This window comes from Schistocerca cancellata, chromosome 1, assembly GCF_023864275.1.
Source record: "Schistocerca cancellata isolate TAMUIC-IGC-003103 chromosome 1, iqSchCanc2.1, whole genome shotgun sequence".
NCBI lineage: Eukaryota > Metazoa > Arthropoda > Insecta > Orthoptera > Acrididae > Schistocerca > Schistocerca cancellata.
In genome coordinates, this window is record NC_064626.1 from 1097123102 (window position 1) to 1097144984 (window position 21883).

At 37.9% G+C, this 21883-nt stretch overlaps 1 protein-coding gene across 2 annotated transcripts in view; it reads left to right on the top strand.

The window, feature by feature from the left end:
- The window catches only part of LOC126091834 (ras-related protein Rab6), a 74145-nt gene that overhangs the window by 4666 nt on the left and 47596 nt on the right, over positions 1 to 21883 (top strand). For both annotated transcript variants that reach the window (XM_049907103.1, XM_049907096.1), the window contains exon 3: positions 20346 to 20399. In XM_049907103.1, coding sequence (XP_049763060.1) covers positions 20346 to 20399 — 54 coding nt within the window. The remainder of the gene's footprint in view (positions 1 to 20345; positions 20400 to 21883) is intronic.

A 21883-nucleotide genomic window follows, 5' to 3' on the forward strand; every position in this document is an offset into this window, starting at 1 on the left:
TTCCTTTCCATCATAAAACACAGGACACTGAAATTAAGTAACATATGCTGTTGCTTGTTGCTTGCAGCAAAGTTAGTGAGAAAAAGGTTGTATTGTGCTTACCACCAGTCACATACATTTGGGGCATTCAGTATTCCTTATGCCTCAGACATAGGAACTTAGACACTGCATAATCTAGTGTAATGTTTTGAAGTGCCAGGGAAGTCATTTGGGTACTTTCAACGTATCTCGAGTTATTAGCCTTGGCACATTCAGTGGTTTACAGGAAACAAATGAAAGTATCCAATTTTGACACTTTCTGCATTTCCAGTATTGAGCCTTCAATTAGAATCACTCACTTGTCAAGTCTTGGTCATCACAAATATTTGGCTGATGTTTCCAAACATGTCCAATTTATGGTGTTGTGGTCAGGTTGGTACCTAGTAATGCAGCTTAAATTGCTGCTAATGAAATGAGCAGCAATGAAATTTGCAATCTTTTTCAACATGTATGAGTGGCTATTTTGTAAAAGATACTGCAAGATTTCTGAGGTTGTGGTTAGCTGAGAACTGATAATACAGTTTACATTGCTCCAAATGAAATAACATTTCTAATCTGGATTATCACAAATATTTGGCTGTTTTAGGGTGAAACAGAATAACAGCCAATTTGATTTAGGAGGGAAAGAAAATTATGGATGAACAATTTGACTGACTCCACATCCAAAACAATTCATCGTGATCACTTCTCGTCATTTGTTAAGCAAACCATTACTAACAACAGAAAATCTGCAAATATCTTAAGTACGTTTTCAAGCATTTACTTGCACTAATCTAACGGCTTCTGTGTATGTAAAATGATCCTTGGACAAATGAATGTAAATACTGATCCTTAACAACTGTGTCAACATTCCAAGATTCCATTGGCTTATCTGAATATCCACGAATGTACAACCAGCTGATTCATATACACACACACCCCACAATATTGTTTGACGTATTGCAACATGTTAAGGACACACACACACACACCTGTTCTGTTCATATTTGTCGGTGTAAAAGACGCATCAGTGTAAAAGACTTGCTCTTTTAAGATCTTTTTTAGGGAAAAAAATTTCTCACCTAATACATCTACTGTAAAACAACTATAACATGTATTTGAATGTGTGTCAAATGTCTAGGCAGTGTAAGTAGAAAAGATTGCTCACCTTTTAATTTTTATTCTCAGAAACAAAGGAAGAAATACTTGAAGCTGTTATGTCAGTGTCTGCATCCTCATACCATAAATTATCCTCTGTACATTCCACTCCAATATTGATTCCAAACTTCAAAGATGGGTTAATCACTGTTTCAGTTTCTATAGGAGTCCCATGAAGCTCTGACTCTCTCACATGAGAAATGCTGTATCGTCCTTCTTTCTGATGGTGTAGTTTCAAAATCTGTTTCAAACCTCCTACATTCGTCCCTTAACTAGTGCGTTGATACATGCATCTAACAACTGAAGTAAACTAGTAGCCCACCTGGAATTACAGATAACGTGTCTTAAATTCAATTCGTCTTTTTTTATTGTCTTGTTGTGAGAGACCAAGTCTGGTCCCTTACTAACAGGGCAGACTTCTTCAGTTGTTCTCCACATTGACTATACCAAATGTAATTGGCAAGTGACTGTGCAATGGGTCTTGTCATGATGTGAAGTCTTAACAGTAAGTGATCGAATAAGTGTTTGCCTGGGATGCACCCAGTTCTAACAGAAATGTCTTTTGTGCCCTTGGAATTAAGTTCTGTTTGAAGTTACATTGAAAGTTAGCAGAGTCTTGCCCCTCTATCAAATTTGCAGAAGTTCAAACTTCCCTCTTTTCCTTGCATTAATGACAAATCAATGAAATTCAACAATTTGTTCTTCATACTCATCATCTGCGATATTTTTGCCTTGGTCTGCATACAAAGTTGAGACCTCTTCATAAATCTTAAACACTACGATGTTGATATTGTGAAGCTTGGCATTGCTTTTGCTCGAGGAAAAATTTTGTAAAAACTGAAATTCCTGCTTGTCTGTTCTCTAAAATCCAAGTATTTAGCTGTGCTTCAAGTTTTGGCCATTTAACAGTTCCACTTCTCATATTATATTTACTGTAAGGTAATTTATTTAAAATGTCTACCTGATCCCACCAATGTCTTAAGATTTTTTTCAATTGGAGGTGGCCCGAAATGGCTTTCTACAGCCCTGTTTTCATGTTCTTTAGTATATGCAATCACTTGCACCTTAAATGCAATAGTATAGCAATACCATTTTACAGCCACCATAGTTTGCAAGCAAAACCACAATAAAGATATGACTCAAGTGGGTCTCTGCGCGAGACACAATAACTGGAGCTTGAATGAACAATATATAAACTGTTAACAGCTGCACATGTGCATCTGCTAAACTCTGAACAGTGTTCAAAATTTCCAAGGAAGCTAACAGTGAATTGCTTCAAGCCCAAACACAGAAATTTTTAGCTTTTAGGTACATACCTTAACTTGCTACCAGTGTATGATACACCCAGTTTTCGGGCCTATTTTCGAAGGAAAACGTGTTTTAAAAATGTGGAGAACATCAGCATCAGACTTGGCTGGAAGTAGAAAGAGAACTGAAGAGTAGAAGAGATGGAGCAAAAACCAGTAACATAACAGGCAAGTTTGTGGATGAAGGCTGAACCAGTTGCACAAACTGTACCTAAAAAGGAGTCTCTCTCTCTCTCTCTCTCTCTCTCTCTCTCTCTCTCTCTCTCTGTCTGTCTCATTGTTTTCAATTGCAAACCCTCCTTTATTCCTTTATTATTACTTCAGCTAACAGTGATAAGGTGTGTTGCTATGCACCCAAGTAAGCAACAGTAATATAAAATAAACAGCAGGCCAAGTGAGAAAAAATTTACATTCCATGTTAGCAGAATAACCCCATAATGAGGCAGTTGCCCGCGAGATAATTAGTAATCGAATAAGTGTTTGGCAGGGATCTGATGGAATTGTACTGTTCAATGTTCCGAGTGGATTATTACTGTGCAGTAACACTTGAATGTGACGACTGTCATGTGATGAAAGTTCATTTCATTGTTTAATTAAACTGAGATTAAACTGTGATTCTACTCATACATGTTTACCTTGGTAACAAAGATAGTTATCCTCTACATGTATGTAAAGTACGCCATGCACCCACTCCCGTTATGAAAATTGGTGTGCTTGCTCAAGGATTATAAAGAGGATAAGCAGAAGTGTACAGTTTTACGTGAGCCACAATAAAGTGAAGGTTAAGGTGCCAGAAATAGTAAAGGTAGAGAAACAAGTTATTGAGCTTGAGTATTATATTTTTAGTAAGACATAAGGTCTACAGACCTCAAATTTGTTGCAGTGTTACTGACAAAATACTATTAGTGACTTTGGAAGTGCCTCACAATGGAAGCGGCATTGAAAAAGCTTGTTAAGAGTATTTCAAGCAGAAAACTTCGGAACAAATGGAGTGAAAAAAAGTTAGAATTAACAAGAATCAAAAAAATTGTCAGATTAGAATTGTTCCAGAAAAGAAAGATGTAACCTATAACTATGCAGTACACAACAAATCATCTGCAAAAATTTAATAGGAGAGGAGGAATAAAAGTTCATAAACTTGTGTGTGACAAGTTCAAAACTGTTTCCTACAAATTAGCAAATCGAATGACTATGAACAGATATGAATATCTTCCTGGAAGGAAATAAGCTAGATTGACTCACACTTTGAATAATTGTCATATTGAAGACAGCTTTAAGAGGCAGAAGAGGCTCAGGAGAACTCAAAAACAGTGAAGCTTATCATTCATATGGAGTGACATAATACCAAGAAATGCTTAAATAATTACCTGTCTTGCCAGTTGGTATTTACAAAATAGAAAGACGGAGTAAAATCGAAGTACCAGGAATAAAAGTAGGCAGTACTGTTAACCAGTGGAGCAGCAACTATAATATTACTCAAAACAGGAACAAGTCGATGGTGAACTACCTGCTGTATAAGAAATCAGTGGCTGGAAACTGGTATGGCCATGTTATAGCAATGAAAAATATAGACAGCAAGCACAATGATTTGATGTGGAGGAAGCAAACTGGTACTAGGCAGGTAGTGGTTAGGAATGGTCAAGACAGAAGTGGTTTGAGAGGAATTAAAGTTCAGAAGCAGGAAATGTGAAATGAATAGAAGAGTAAATATTTTTTGCTCCATGCCCAGGAACCTAGAGTTTAATAATATTTTCATCTGAAAAAATAAAAAAAATAAAATGAGGAACACACATTAGGGGGTATGCATATGAAGAATATTGATCTCCATACTTTCTGTGCTTCGACATAAGGCATGTACTTCTCAGTTATTGTTAAATTGCTACATGGGAGATTGTTTTTACACTGTTTCATATAAAAATCTCATTCTGCCAAGGCTCATTGTTAGTTTCCCACATAAAGTTACCAATTTATCCATGTGTACTTCCAGTAGTTGGTGCCATTACCCAAAAGTTGCAAATTGTTTGAAACCAGACATGTTGGACTTCAGTCCTGCAGAATCCTCTTCTGTACACAACATAAACATTTGTGTGTACATGTATTCTTATTCATCATGAATTAGGTTATGTTTGACTATGTGGTACATCATGCTCCAGGACAACATAAAGCCCTAAATTTTTATGTTTTTTAACATATCAGTTTCTGATATTTACTTTTGGTTGTATAAACTTTATTATACCTGAAGCCGTTTGGTAGAGTTATGACATCATTTAGTGTCTGTCTGGCTGCTCAACAGTTGTAAGTAGGTGCATCACCAGAGTTCGTTCATATGAAACAGTAGTAGATAAAATGGGAGATAATATAATTGAAACCCATTATGTCACTCTTCTAAAGTTCATGTGACATCACATTGATTTGAGGTACTGTGCTGTCATGGTTGTTACTATAGAAGTAAAAGGCATTCATTTTAATAATGCACGAAAAGATGGCACTTTTAGGTTTTGAGAAAATAAAAAAGGTTTCCAAAATATATACACGCCTTAAAAAAGTTAAAGGAAGATAATAAGGCTCTGATCTCTAGATTATTTCGTTTTAGCTGCTGTTACGCGATGACAGTATTATTTGACCTGGCACGTTTAGGACCATTTAGTGCGTTATTGTTGTTTGGTATGAAGCCATGAAGAATTTAATATTTTGATAAGGCATTTAATAACAAAGCCCATTGAAATAGCGTATTTACTAGTTTCTCTGTGTCCGGTGCGTTTTGTTACCAAACTCAAATTTCGATGTCTTTTTATAGGGTTTAGAGAAACACTTGCGTAGAATATGGACGGAGACGTACATTTTACGTTAGAAACGCGCCAGATTTCCGTGAATGTGTTTAATTTACGGATATAATTTATTATTATTACGTTAACAATAAAGAAATAACCATCCACAGACAGGTCTGTTAAGTATGTAAATATTTTGCATTTGTTGAAAATGAACTCTAGTATCGGTAGAAGATTGACTTTGGGTCTGGAGAAGTATCATTAAAATTTTTGACGTAAAATAAATGAAAATTCCCAGATTACATATTTAATTTCTATTGTTAGGCCTACTCTTCTTTGTTCGCCTTCCTGTTATTCGTAGTTAGAGTTCGTCATTTTTCGTTAGTCACAGGTGTGAACAGGAACCTCTTTCAAAAGTAGACGCGGTTACGATTTGTTTCTCTAGGTAAATGTCAGCATAGAGCAGTGTCACCGACCTGCTCGGTACCACAGTGGAAGGTAGGAGAACGATCGTCTTAGGAGGGAGTATTGATTTTTTCCCCCGTGTCGCTGTTAACAGGCGCCGGGCTGGCTGTGTTGAACCAAGCGCCTCAGCGGCGGGACATGCTGCAGTGTGCGCGTCAGTACACATTGTTTAGATATTTTTCTTGGCTCTTTGTTAGAAAGGCCTGTTTGACCCAGTCGAAAACGATTGGTACAAATGAAATCGTGGTTGGTGCTGATTATCTCATACTCTGCAGAGTAGCTTCACATCTTGCGTGTTACCTATTTTACTGAGAAGAAAAGTATTTTGGGTGGTAAAACAGCATTGAGAGCGAAAAGGACAGATACTAGTTTTGGGCAGACCTGCAGACGTAAGAAAGTACTGAACGCGTTAATGTGAGAATTTTGTAGGAGAAGTATTGCCTGAGACTAAGTGAGGCTGCTCTCTGAAGTACAGTTAATCTGTTTCTGATAGCAGAGTTAGAAAAGAAAAAAAGATTTTCAGAATTTTGGGTTACGTTCACAGTGGCACCGACAACGGTCGTCAAACTGTAATCAGAAGTCGTCCAGTAACATCAGCTGACATCATGGTCAGTGTTCCCGATCTCATTCCTGAGTTTTTGGCGGGGTAGTGGTGGTTAGGTTAGAATCTATTCTGCGTATGAAGCAGTTTAGATTTTAACCTCAAAGTGGATAACATGACACTTCTGTACTTGGATACGAGTACTGCAACGCGGCGTTTGCTATTAAGATGATGCCGAATGCATGTAAACGAGCTATAGGACTGCCACGAAAAGAACATGATGAGTACTGTAAACTTCTCTGCACTGTAAAAACTTGCCAAGTGGATTTGAGAAAGGAGGTAACAAAATTGCTGGTGCCAGTGTTATTTCAGATTGAGTATAGCTTTTAATAAAGAAAATCATCCATATTACAGCGTCTTTTAATAGACTTCCACGAAGCTCCAAAATTCGATATGGAATAATTTAAAAAATCGTAGTATTTGGGATGCAAGAATGAAAATATTAGCCTTTAGATTAGTAATTTAGGGCATCGTAAATAGCGTCAAACATATCACACAGAACTTTGAAACTTTACTTTTCAGAACTTAGTATACTTGTATGCCGAATGATTGGAAAGATGTAATAGTTGGACGTCCAATAACAAAGTGACACTTATAGTTTTACTTGAGCCAGAACTGTATCGGATTGTTTAATAGAATTCGAATCACACCTCAAGTACTCGAAATCTGCTTTGATGAATTTATTTGATGATAGGCAGACATACGCCAACTAACCTTCAATGGCTGTCATTCGGATTACGTGTGAATGACAACGTTTAGAATAAGATATTCTGCACACCTAAAGTACTGAAAAGTGGAAACATGTACGTACATAAAATTTTCAAACCACTTCATGTGACAGAATCACAATTCTACTGGAGTAAAAACGGCAGTAAGCAGTAATAATAAATTTTAGACAGCTGACGTCCACCCATCACTGCCCAAAAAGATCCCTTGCAGTAACTTTAAGCATAAGATACGCCATACTTGTCACGTTAACTAATTTTTTTAGAGGTTATAATCTGTTCCTTAAATTTCCAATAAAGACTTTGCCAACTTGTTGTTTCCAATAAACTTCGATTTCAGTCCATTAAGTACGCACTGAATCCCTGTTATGATATTTTTCATCCCCGAGGGCGCCACAGACTTCTCTGACTGCACTTAAGTTTCCAACAGTCCATTTTTAGTGTCGTATTGGGCATTATGACCCAAAAACAAGATGATTTGAATTTCACCTATCTTCGTCAGAAATCCTTACGTTCAGGCGATGAGATATCCTGCATTGAGACCGCGCATGTGGTGGCGTAATTATTCGAAAAGATCTGCCGTCATTGTCCGATGAGCTCGGTTGAAGTGGCACAGATATCCGTGGATACCGCCGACGACCGACATCGGCCGAAGACGGCGGATGAAGCCTTCGGCTGCGGCCACAGTGGCTCCGATATCTGTGGATTTCGCAGACGGCCCGCGTGGGCGGGGACGACCGATCTTATCCAATCACTACGTCCGCGGTCGCACTACAGCCGATCTTATCGCCCGAAAGTACAGACCTCGGACGACGATCGGTGAAATTAAAATCAGTTTTTCTTCGGTCGAATCGACCCACGTTCTCGCACACACAATATGGAGTGTGAGAAACTGACAAGATTAGTTCAAGAAAGACTGTGGACTGAAATCGCAGGTTTAGTCGAAGCTTCAATAGGCAAAATCTTTATTGGAGATTTTAGCCATAGATTATAACCTCAAAAATAATTTGTTCAAATGAAAAGGGTGTATCTTATATGCTTATAGCTACTGTACTGGATCTTTTTGTGATAGGTTGTCATTAGTTGTCCACAAATTTATTACTTCTTACTGGTGTTTTATGCCAGTAGGGTACTGATTTGGTATGAACTGGTTTGGAAATGTGGTGTATAGTATGTATCTTCACTTTTAAGTGCTTTAGATTTTCAGAGTATTTTATGCTACAATTTATGCTTGTCTTTCACTCGAATGCTAAATGACAGTCATTGAATGTTAATTGATGTAAGTCTGTTTGTAAAATTTGTCTGCTTATTCTGATAAGTGTATAGTACTCACCATTTTGTTTACAAGACAAGAAAGCTCATTCACATGCATTCAGTGTCTCTTTAACTAGCAGAAGTGGCTACGCAGCACTGGCATCCAAGTCCAGAGGCATCGTGGTATCGACCCCACATTAGTAGGTTAAAATCTAACCTACTACATACATAAGAGGTTCTAACATAGCCTAACCTCCTTGACTGACCATACTATCAGCCGATGTTATTGGGCGACCTCTGCCAATGGCGTCTGATGACAATTGTTGGTGCCAATGTGAATGCAGCCTTAGAGAAGTGTCTTCTGTATGTGAGAACTTTCGGCAAACTTCTTAATAGGTTGAAAACTAAAGCTCTTTTAAAAGAGGCAATCTGAGATGTGTGGTACAGAGTAGACAAAGGCTTCATTGTTGTCAAACATATAGTGGCTTAGAAATCGTCAAATATTCGTAGGTGCATAATTAGAACTGTAAAGCTAACCTTGTGACTGTTGACGGCTGACTGTAAACTGGTTAAACAGCTACAAACACATTCTTGGTGCCTGGGAAACTATGCCTTGAATGCATTGAAGTGCAGTGCTCTGACATTTTTTAATGACCGGAATAAGCGTGCATTCTGTGATCGAAGTACACCACCTTAGAACTTGGCCCCATTTGCGTATTATCAGTAAATTTAACATCGTCAGAAAATTTGGCAGCTGCATGAATAAAACAATAACATTCCGGTCCCCTTGAAACCATTCTGTTAATTTCCGCTTTGTCACCAATGTGATGAAAAAATATGAAAATAGTGTGTCAGAACAACCACAAAATTATCAGAGCACCTTACCAGCAAGAAGCAGATATAAATCCCTGACATATCAAATACTGACATTCGTAAATTTATATACACATAAACAGCTGTATACTTAAAATTTAATGCACCTTAATTAGCAAATATAAGAGTTGTATTCTTCCAGCAAAAAATTAAATTTTTAAAACTTTTTTCCCTGTTGTAACAGTTTCACAGGTAGAATAGTACTATTACTTCTAAATTTGTTTTGTGAATCATGTGTTGGGGAATATCTCTGTACGAGCTGTTTCTTGGGTGTTGTTATTACTGTGTCCATGCATGCTCTATGTGGGTATCAGAATGACTTTCCTAAGTTTTTCTTCATAGAATTTGCTTGAAATTGGGCATATTTAAAATTTTTCCTGCCTTTTTTATTACACGAGTCAAATTTGTGACCAGTTGTGTTGCTGTTTGCACATTGTTGTATTCATGTAGTCTAACCGAATATTGCTACCACACATTTGGATAGAAGCCACAAGCATTTTGTAAGTAATGTCTCCTGGGGATTCCCAATAAACAGCAGTGGCCTGAAGCCTGTTCCACAAAGTATTGCCCAAGTAATAGCAACAGGAATTTGAGTCTGAGAAACCAGTCAGCTGAGTATATTAGTTAAGTACATGAATTCTTTAACACCAGTTGGCAATATAAACAGTATGCTTGTTAAAGACTGACTACATATTCTTTCTCTTAAGCATCACACACAACCACATCATGTACTGCGATTACATCTAATATAATCTATTAGTGTGACTTATTTTGGAGCTATAACAACTCCAAAGAGCACACTTGAAATTATTCGTGTCATCAAAATTCTTGTTTCTTACCCTATTCTCGTGATCCTTAAGTGAGATAATCAGGGGTGGCGGCTGAATTGTCACTTAGTGTAACGAAAATGATTCCGTACATTTACCAACAGGGTTTTGCAAGAATGTCACCATCTTTATTTCAAACTTTCCCATTTAAATTTCAGATGTGATGATACATGCTTCTCCTCAGAATGTACTATCTTGGTATAATGTATTAACTTCTGCAGTTTGTCAAACAGTTGGTCCTGGGTCAGCGTCATAATACTTGATGTCATTTAACAAGCAAGAAGCAATGCCTTTGCTGCATCCTAATTCAGGTGTTAAAATGCTGAATAATATTACAGAGCTGCAGTATTCAATGTTTCCTCACCAAATTCCTCCAAAATTGTTACTTGTTCAGTTCATTGCGGCATCAATAAAGATACTAAGTACTTTTAAAATTATTGAAGTTGCTTTTTCTGCAAAAGTTTCACTGCAGTTTTCTTCTTACAAAGTGACCATAAACCAAACACACAATGCTGATACACTAGCCCAGAGTAAATGTCTATGTCATTATGATTTGATTTTGGCCCTGTTAAAGGCTGTAGACCTACTGTAATCACATTTTTTCGTAATCAGTAAAGTTCCATCCCTGATTCTTTAAAGAATTGAACTCCCATGTTTTAGGTTGGCACCTAAGTTTGTAGCATTTTTCATTTTGCGTGCTGATATTCCCGTTCCTAAGGATTTATTAATGGGTCATTTTCTTACTTGTAGTTGACTGTTCCACATGAGTTTACATTTTGTCATTTGGAGGTAGTGAATGGTGCTGTGGATGCTTGAAATTGGAATGCCAAGTGAAAAAATATCCAACAACAGTATTCATTGTGGAAAGGTTGACGCATCTGTGTCAAGTGACATGAACTTTGTGATGGCATGGACATAAACATAAAGCAGTGAGTGCTATGGAACAACCAATATGCACTCATGACACAGAAATGATGATTGACAGCACCAGGGATGAAAAAAAGTATCTAACAATAATTAAAGTCTTGCAGAAGAAATAAAAAAGTTCTCCACAAAATACGAAAAAATTCAGATTAGGCTGATAGTTGTGCTTCTCAAGTTGCCCAAGCTCACGTTGCCCAAGAAGAAAATTTAGTAACTCCTGTCGGCAACTCTGAATCGTCGGCGCAGTGGTGCCTACATAAAATAATATGTACAGATATCATAAATAGTGTTTCCTCTTGGGCATCAGTTCGTATGAACAATTCAGACATCTTACCTCAAAAAGGACGATCGCAATTGGAAATAAATTTCTGGGGCTTGTCATAAATTTGCTCCTAAGGCAGCTGATCTAATACTGGTTCATTTTTGTCCAAAAAAGTTGGCAAACATGCAAAAACTGAATATCTCTACTCAGCAAATACATGTTTCAAAATCAGCTAGCCCAAAAGCAATGATAAGCAAAAACATTGGTGTACTCAGTGACAGTCATGAATGTGTAATTGGTGCATTATTGAGAGATAAATGTTATTTCATGATAACAGATTTTGTAAAGCCAGTAGTGCAGTTTTATGAAATAAACTAACAAACTATTCTTAAAAATCTGGCATCAGTAAAGGCGATTTTGGTGTACTTCTTGGTGGTTCGAATGATACTCATATAGAAATCGTTAAGTTTACAACAGAAATGAAGAAAAGTTTCAAGAATTTATTACATACAAATATATTCATTGTTAATGTTCCTCCTCATGATTATTTCTCTTCCTGGTCCTGTGTTGACAGAGAAATTTGCATTACAAACAAACTAATCTCAGAAATAATGTAAAGATAGATACATACAGTTTAGGAAGATGACTTTCATACAGCTCATGGGCTACATTTAAATATATTGGGAAAAGACCAACTAACAGGAAATCAATAAAATCATATCCTCAAGAGAAGAACCCGAAGTTTCAAAATAGCCAGACAAACACAAATTACAGAGTGGTTTAGACCAAATATAACAGTAGCGTGGGCTCAAGCAGAACAGTGCCAACCATTCAAAATCATCTCATCTACTGAAAATTTCCTGCAAGAAGCCACACACAGAAACAACTAATCTGCAAATTTTTTAGGTAAGTGCTTTGTCATAAATGCTTTTAGAAAAAGTTAATTACACCTTCATCTCAAACCACAAAGCCCAATATTTGTTGTATTACGTCATAATGTCCAGTTGATCAGAAACAAAATTCCATTGCTGGGAGTGTTTCTTAAGTCTCAGATTCAGAAGTAATGTGTATTACTGAACAGTGGCTGTGTAAAGAAGAAATTCAGTCAACGTCTATTCCAAGGTACTCACTAAAAAGCCACTATTGTAGGCAGTTCTTCACTCATGGTGGTACTGCCATTTTTGAAAGGGACCAGAAAAATCAGAGGTTTGATCTGAACTGTCAGTAGATAAGGACTTTGAGCTTTGTGTGATGAAACTGCCTGATCTAAACTATATAATTAGAAATGTTAATAGAGCAGCAAGTTTTAGTATTTTCATCATTATTAGAAGTTCTGCTCATTAGCGTCAGCTCATTAAATCTGAAAATAATACTTCATGGTGATTTTTAAGTGATTCTCCAAAAACGCTGTAATACTTCACATGCTGCGATAAATGTGTGCAAATTATTCAATATTATCCCTACAATACTCTCTCCAACAAGATCAACTGAGCACACAGGTTCAATAATTGACCAAATCTTCATAACTGATACTAGCTCTGTATTTACTGGTGAAATACTGAGCATTGGTTACAGTGACCATGATGCTCTGCTACTGAGCATTGATATGGGAAAAGTAATTCAAAGAACCACCTTTTCTGAAGACAGTATTAAGAGTTTAATTTCCTGTTAGCCAGTGAAAATTGGAAAAGTATTTACATGCAAATTGCTGATGGCAGTAGGTTCTTAAGTTTTCATTACATATTATTTTAATACAGGATTACCTCTTGAAACAAAAATTTCAAGCAATAAAAATAGAAAGTCATGGGTAACAAAAATGAATGTAAATGTCTAGTGAGAGGAACAGATTTCTACAATATTTCTTAAATACAGTCTCTAAAGATTTTTCCGATTGTTGCAAAGCCTACAAAAACACATCTTAGAATTAATAGACAGGCAAAACTTTTATGGAATGGCAATTTCATAAGTAACTCTTCAAACAAAATGAAAGCCGTGTGGAAAGCTATTAAAAAAGAAACTTGTAACGCCTAAAAAAGAGAACATATTTGTTACTTAAAGATTCTAAGGTCTTAGATCGACATACAGTTGTCAACAAATTCAGTGAATATTTCAACTCAGTAGCCAGATATTATTCAGGCTAACTGCAAGGTACCAATCTCAAGTTCCACCAATCTACCACACACTACTGACATTTTAATGTTAGTTAATGAAACAAACCCCAGCAAAATTATGAACATAATAAAATCATTGAGCAATAACACATCTAGTGGCTATGATGAAGTACCTGACTCCATATTAAGTGTTTGCTCACCTCATAGTAAAGCCATTATCAACCCTCTTCAACCATTCACAAAAAATTAGCATTTTTTCCAGCTCTCAAAATAGCTTAAGTCTCACCATTATTTAAAAAAGGTTCATCTGATTTAGAATCCAATAATCGACCCTTGTCTTTATTAAGCATCTTACCAAAAGCCCTGGAACAACTTTATGACAGACATAAATTTCACAACCAAGCACCTGTCAGCAATCAACAACATGGCTTTAGAAAATCAATGTGCATCCAAACTGCAAGACAGACAAAAAAAAATCACTTTACAGGAGCTGGGTTGGGAAGTCATTCTGCACCCACTTTTATTCACCATACACTCTTGGATTTTCACGTCTTCCGCTCTATCAAACAACCTTCAAGGAACTTCCTTTCTGGATGAAAATGTGCCCTGAACATGACTCAACGAGTTGTTCACCTCACAGCCATGTGGTTTTTAGAGTCGCAGAATCAAAAAGTTACCCCAGCATTGGCAGTTAGTTGTAAATAACAAAGGAAAATATATTACTGATGACTAGAGTGCTATGTACTTTTGTACCAACCTAATATAAAACACCTTCAACTGATTATTTTACAAATTAATTAATGTGTTAAACATTTGATTAATCATGTAAGGGAGAAGTTTAAAAAAGGTTTGAAATTATGTTTAAAGTTTGTTGGATGCCACCTAGTGCCCGCTTTCTCAAATATTGGAGGAATAATATTCACTTTGTGACTGTAATGTTTTTCTTACTGTGTTAAGTCTTTAAAATTGTAGGCCTACCTCTTTAATGATTGACACATTTTAAATTTTGGTCAGTAATTACATGCAACATTGCAAATGAAATTTGTTTCCCCTTAAAGCTGTTAGATAGGCAACCTGCAACTAATCCTTGTACCAGATTGACTGTTTAGTAATATAGATTGGACAATTGTTTAATTAATTTTGTTTGTACAGATTCAAATTGGCGCATCAAAATAGATGACAAAGCTGACAATTATTTTGCTGCTTAAACAAGGGTGAAGAAGTTTTTATTACCCCCTCCATTGTCTTTCTGCAAAATAATATATAAATTTTATTTTGTAAATAAATACTATTACTCCTTGCCTCCAAACACACTTTACCTTAGATATTATAGGTATACATTTTTGCTAGATAATTAAATCAATTTTACTGAATAAGATTTCAACAGTAGTTGCAAAAGAATTAAATCAAAATCTCAAGTACGACTGAACAACTTCTCAATTGCAATTCAAATGCCACAAAACGGAAAATGTACTTAAAAACAGACTCAAAAATGGAAAACCCAGGATCGAACGTAACAATATTATGAAAAGGAAATTACATTCTCCACCAGGGTTTTGACTATCTGAAATGAGAAATGTCCTCTCCACTATCTTTCCCACCCCTTCCACAGTGATATTCTGCCGTCCACCGAACCTACACAATATACTCGTACATGCCTAACAACCCAAGCTCCTCCCACCCCCTTAACTTGTGGCTCATATCCCTGTAAAAGACCTAAATGCAAGACCTGTCCCATACAACCTCCCACCATTTACTCCAGTCTGGTCACAAACATCACCTATCCTATCAGAGGCAGGGCTGCCTATGAAACCTGTCATGTGATCTACAAGCTAAACTGCAGCCAATGTGCTGCATTTTATGCGGCATGACAACAGACGTGCTGTCTGTCCTCACAAATGGCTACTGACAAACTGTGGCCAAGAAACAAGTGGACCACCCTGTTGCTGAGCACGCTGCCAAACACGACATACTTCATTTCAATGACTGCGTTACAGCCTGTGCCGTTTGGATCCTTCCCACTAACACCAGCTTTCCTGAATTGCACATGTGGGAACTCTCCCTGCAATATATCCTACATTCCTGTAACCCTCCTGGCCTCATCCTTTGTTAGTCATTGTCCTCACCCATCCAGCCCCTTCCCTGTTCCCATTCCAACACTACAAAGCCCTCTGTTCCACCAATGCACCCAGTCTTTTTACTTCTCCACTTATCCGCTACCCCCACCTCTTGCCTGCCCTCCATCTAACCTCCCGATTGCATCTAGCTGCTCTACCCCTCTCCACCTTGTCCCTGTGTGCTCCCCAGCAGTAAGTCACTATCCCCCACCGCTACCCTACTACCATTACCCCACCCAGTTGAGCTGCTGCTGCTGCTGCTGCTGCTGCTGCTGCTGTTCAGTGTGTCTTCAGCTGCCAGAGACTGCAGTCATGCATGTGTGCGTGCACGTACGGTCTGTTTTTGACAAAAGCATTGTTGCCGAAAGCTTATTTGTGATGTTCTTTTTGTTGTGACTATCTGCTACTCAGCATCTCTGCGATGTGGTGAGTAACTACTATCCTTTTCATAATATTGTAAACAAATCAGCAATTTCTATTAATTTTTCAGTGATTGAATAATGTCCAGTGGTGGCACAGTTGGTTGAATTTGACTCTCATGGTCACACTGCTCTTTCACGTAACAAAATACAATAAATAGATTCTCATTATTGGGTGTTGCTGAAGTGGGAGAAATGAGTGCTGAACTTCATTTTTGTGACCTTACACTGAGCACCTCTGTCATATTTTGTATGGGGCATATCAATCTTTCATTCTTAGCTTCATGTTTCTGAATTTATTTGATGTGTGCTGCCATTGCCACACTGATAAGGACTCCAGATGCTGGAGTCCCTTGCATTTCTCTGGAACCTTTCCAGCAAATGTCTTCCATTCACCTTCTGTAATCCTGATGGTAAAATCAAGCTTATCCCCTTTTTGTACAAATTGTTTCTATTACCCGTAAATATTTAAATGACAACATACAACCCAAATGTTCGCTACTGATTTTATAATTATGTACTATTGAATTCTTTCTGTTTGTTACAGACATTACCAAGCTATTCCTTGCATTAAATGAAACTTTCATCAAAGTTTGGCTGGAGTTTCTTAAAATAGACAAACAACAATATTTTCTGGTCATTGCATTGTTAGCAAACAGTCTTGTAGTTCTGCTTATTGTATTTGATAAACTGATTATTCGTATAGAGACCATCAGAGGTCCTGTTCTCTTTCTTAGAAACGCTCCCAATGCTACTTTTTTTTCTTTTGAACATCCACTACCCAGTATCACATCTGGTTTCAGTTAGTCAAAATGCAGCTGGAAAATCGCATATCTGCAAATATACGCAGTATGATTGAGTGTATTTTGGTTATTAGTTGACAGTGTGGTGCTGTCATATGCTTTTCATAAGTCTTGAATAAAACTACCATTCAATGCCCATTGACTTTTCACAAAATATTGTGTATTAGTAAAGCAAGCTGCATTTCACAAGAGTGGTTTCTTTCCGAACCCATGCTGGTTCTTTGAAAGGTGCTTCCATTCCTTGACGTATATCATAATGTTTGACTGCAGAATATTCTTATTGATTTGCTTTCTGCAACAGACGGAAGATCTGTAAGGCATTGGTTACTGGGGTCCGAGGTCTGGGAACCCTCTAATCCTGGGATCTTTGTGGCAATTCCTTCACTTTGAATCTTCCCCAATGAATCCTTCTCTCCTCCCTGAGGTTTCAAAATATCTATTAAGTTTGTTGCTTTCATTTTTGTGTGCATGTTGGTAATGGTGTGTGTGTGTGTGTGTGTGTGTGTGTGTGTGTGTGTGTGTGTGTGTGTGTGGTGGGGGGGGGGGGTAGTTAAGTATGCTAGACTATGAGAGCAGAGGTCTTAGGTTCAATCCCCAGTCGATCTTAGGATTTTCATCTGCCACTTACCTCCTCCTTCTACATCTACATCTACATCTATACTCCGCGAGCCACCTTACGGTGTGTGGCGGAGGGTACTTATTGTACCACTATCTGATCCCCCCCTTCCCTGTTCCATTCACGAATTGTGCGTGGGAAGAACGACTGCTTGTAAGTCTCCGTATTTGCTCTAATTTCTCGGATCTTTTCGTTGTGATCATTACGTGAGATATATGTGGGCGGTAGTAATATGTTGCCCATCTCTTCCCGGAATGTGCTCTCTCGTAATTTCGATAATAAACCTCTCCGTATTGCGTAACGCCTTTCTTGAAGTGTCCGCCACTGGAGCTTGTTCAGCATCTCCGTAACGCTCTCGCGCTGACTAAATGTCCCCATGACGAATCGCGCTGCTTTTCGCTGGATCATGTCTATCTCTTCTATTAATCCAACCTGGTAAGGGTCCCATACTGATGAGCAATACTCAAGAATCGGACGAACAAGCGTTTTGTAAGCTACTTCTTTCGTCGATGAGTCACATTTTCTTAGAATTCTTCCTATGAATCTCAACCTGGCGCCTGCTTTTCCCACTATTTGTTTTATGTGATCATTCCACTTCAGATCGCTCCGGATAGTAACTCCTAAGTATTTTACGGTCGTTACCGCTTCCAATGATTTACCACCGATGGCATAATCGTACTGGAATGGATTTCTGCCCCTATGTATGCGCATTATATTACATTTATCTACGTTTAGGGAAATCTGCCAGCTGTCGCACCATGCATTAATCCTCTGCAGGTCTTCCTGGAGTACGTACGAGTCTTCTGATGTTGCTACTTTCTTGTAGACAACCGTATCATCTGCAAATAGCCTCACGGAGCTACCGATGTTGTCAACTAAGTCATTTATGTATATTGTAAACAATAAAGGTCCTATCACGCTTCCTTGCGGTACTCCCGAAATTACCTCTACATCTGCAGATTTTGAACCGTTAAGAATGACATGTTGTGTTCTTTCTTCTAGGAAATCCTGAATCCAATCACAAACCTGGTCCGATATTCCGTAAGCTCGTATTTTTTTCATTAAACGTAAGTGCGGAACCGTATCAAATGCCTTCCTGAAGTCCAGGAATACGGCATCAATCTGCTCGCCAGTGTCTACGGCACTGTGAATTTCTTGGGCAAATAGGGCGAGCTGAGTTTCACATGATCTCTGTTTGCGGAATCCATGTTGGTTATGATGGAGATTTGTATTATCTAAGAACGTCATAATACGAGAACACAAAACATGTTCCATTGTTCTACAACAGATTGACGTAAGCGAAATAGGCCTATAATTATTCGCATCTGATTTATGACCCTTCTTGAAAATGGGAACGACCTGCGCTTTCTTCCAGTCGCTAGGTACTTTACGTTCTTCCAGCGATCTACGATAAATTGCTGATAGAAAGGGGGCAAGTTCTTTAGCATAATCACTGTAGAATCTTAAGGGTATCTCGTCTGGTCCGGATGCTTTTCCGCTACTAAGTGATAGCAGTTGTTTTTCAATTCCGATATCGTTTATTTCAATATTTTCCATTTTGGCGTCCGTGCGACGGCTGAAGTCAGGGACCGTGTTACGATTTTCCGCAGTGAAACAGTTTCGGAACACTAAATTCAGTATTTCTGCCTTTCTTCGGTCGTCCTCTGTTTCGGTGCCATCGTGGTCAACGAGTGACTGAATAGGGGATTTAGATCCGCTTACCGATTTTACATATGACCAAAACTTTTTAGGGTTCTTGTTTAGATTGTTTGCCAATGTTTTATGTTCGAATTCGTTGAATGCTTCTCTCATTGCTCTCTTTACGCTCTTTTTCGCTTCGTTCAGCTTTTCCTTATCAGCTATGATTCGACTACTCTTCACCTGTGCAAATGATTGTTGGTACAAAAAATGCTGAGTTCCGCTGTGGTTTGGAATCAGTGTTAAACTTTACGCCTCCCCCCAATAGCTGGATAAGTCAGTTCAAAGGATGTAGCAAGCCAACAGCATCAAGCCAACAGCATACCATGTCCAGCAGAACCATGTGTTCTCAAGCACTGTGCTGTTCAAATCATTGAATTGATGACTGCTGAACTTCAGTGCAGTATTACATACTTCACCCGCTAGGCAGCAATTTTCGCAATATATATGTGTGAACTTCAGTGTTTTTTTTCCCATCTTGAAATGCCTTCTGGTTACTCTATAAACTTTGTTGGGCTACTGAAGCATGTGTACATCAGTTTTGTCTGTTTCAGTTTATGGATGTGACTGTAATGTCTGCAAGACTAATACTTCAGGTTAATTTTAATATTTTATTTCTAATAATTTTGCGTACATATGAGTGTGTGAATAATATCTGTAGCTTGACTGAAATCTACAACATTGAACTTGTATTTCAACCATACTTTGTTGAAAGCAAACATTTTTATTATTGTCCAGATACATTGGACAGTGATAATTCATCGGGTTTGATTTCAATATTTTCAGTTTAATCAGTCTCAGTTGAGATGAGAGAAATTTGAAATACGTTTATTATTTGAAGTTGTGGGGAGACTCATCTGTTGAACACTGTTGTAAAATACATATATTTCCAATCCATGTCTTTGGTTGAAAAAGTAAAAGGGAATAAATGTTTATGAAACATATTTGAGAAATAATTGAATTACTGAAAGTAAGCCATAGATCAGTATATATTCTTAAACAAGGGAAGCATATATTAAAGGTACTGATATTATAAAAAACTAAAAATAACTTACCAAAAACAATTTCCCTACTGTCAAGCTTTCAATGGTTGTCAACAGAACAGCAGCTTCAACCAAGAACAAAATTTATAAAATACAGTGAGCAAATATTTCAACACATATTTTACATGGAGTACACACACACACACACATAAAGGCAAGGTGAGCTGATAGTTGGAAAAACATAGGAAACTCAGTTAACACAGTGTTTCTTTATAAAATTAGCAGATGTGTACACATGGAGGCCAGTTATAAAATGGACAGAATTTAAATTTAGTATTTTCCTGATTTTATTACACTTGCAACAGTTTCATCTTAGTTGTTTCATTTGTTACATTTCTTTTTTTCTTTCTTTACAGGCTACAATTGGAATTGATTTCCTGTCGAAGACTATGTATTTAGAAGACAGAACGGTATGTAAAGCAACAGACATGTGTTTTAACTTCCTTAAGTTTAATTTAAAACTTAAAGCTGCAGTTAAGGAGCTACTTCTTAAATAGGAAAATGAAACTGAGGATTGTGCAGGACTCATTGGATCCCTCTAAAACAATACTCTTGGCCACACCAAGTACTTCGTTATCCACAATGACTTTTCACTTGGCACTAGTGGCTGTGCTGTTTTTCTAGTGTCACAAGGTATGCAGGGTAATTTCTATGAAGTTTAGAATGTAGAAGAGATGGTACTGGGGAAGTGAGTGTGTATGAGTATGGGTTGTGAGTAATGTCTGGGTAACTAAATAAGATAACTTGGCTGTGAAAGGCAAAGGTTTCAGGGTAAAGTCCCAGTCTGGAATAGTCATAATGGTCTGTTTTCACATACAAAAATGTCGTAGATTCCCAGAACCTCTGTACCAACTGTTCTTTATATTAAAAAATTTCAACCTATGGTTTTAACCTCGAGCTGTGAGTTGTATTTCTGTGCACACTGCATCAGGGACACTGTCTTAAAAAAAGTGCATAAATAATTGACAAAAAGTCTCATCTGTACTGATATGCTTGAACTTAGGAACAGAAACTAGTGATGTATTACCTGATTTTTCTATAACATATTTCTTTCTGTAATTCCCCCACCTCCCTTTCCCTACCACACTCTTGTTCTCCTTCAGGATAACTCGGTAGTTTCCAAGATGCATTGCAATCAATGTACAGGGTGTACATAAAGTTCGGGAACACTTTCATTTATTGCTTAAGAACTAAACATTGTACAGATCTCATACATACTGCATTTTGAAGAGAAACTCTGAAATTTTTTTACAAACATTCTATATGCGAACCGTGAGTGACCCAGCAGATGTCAATACGGTAATTAAATTCTGGCCATACCTGTCCCAGGATGCCATGGTCGACTGTGGCAGTCACTTCCTGTATTCTCTTCCGGAGCTCTGCTACATCACGTGGTAGAGGTGGTATGTACACCTGATCTTTAATGTGTCCCCACAGAAAAGTCACATGGAGTGAGATCTGGTGATCAGGGAGGCCATTTCATGAAACAGCTTTGGGGAATCAAGCTCAAATTCAATCCATTCATGTGGATGCTTTGTACTCCAGATTGGACAATTATGCCTGTTCACTTTCCCATTAGTGTGAAAACTGGCTTTGTCACTAAAAATTAAGTGATCACAAATGCCATCCCCATCCTCATTTAATTGTCCGCCGCTCGTGGTCTCGCGGTAGCGTTCTCGCTTCCCGAGCACGGGGTCCCGAGTTCGATTCCCGGCGGGGTCAGGGATTTTCACCTTCCTCGAGATGACTGGGTGTTTGTGTTGTCCTCATCATTTCATCATCATCCAGGAAAGTGGCGAAATTGGACTGAGCAAAGATTGGGTAATTGTACGGGCGCTGATAACCACGCAGTTGAGCGCCCCACAAACCAAACATCATCATCATCATCTTCCTC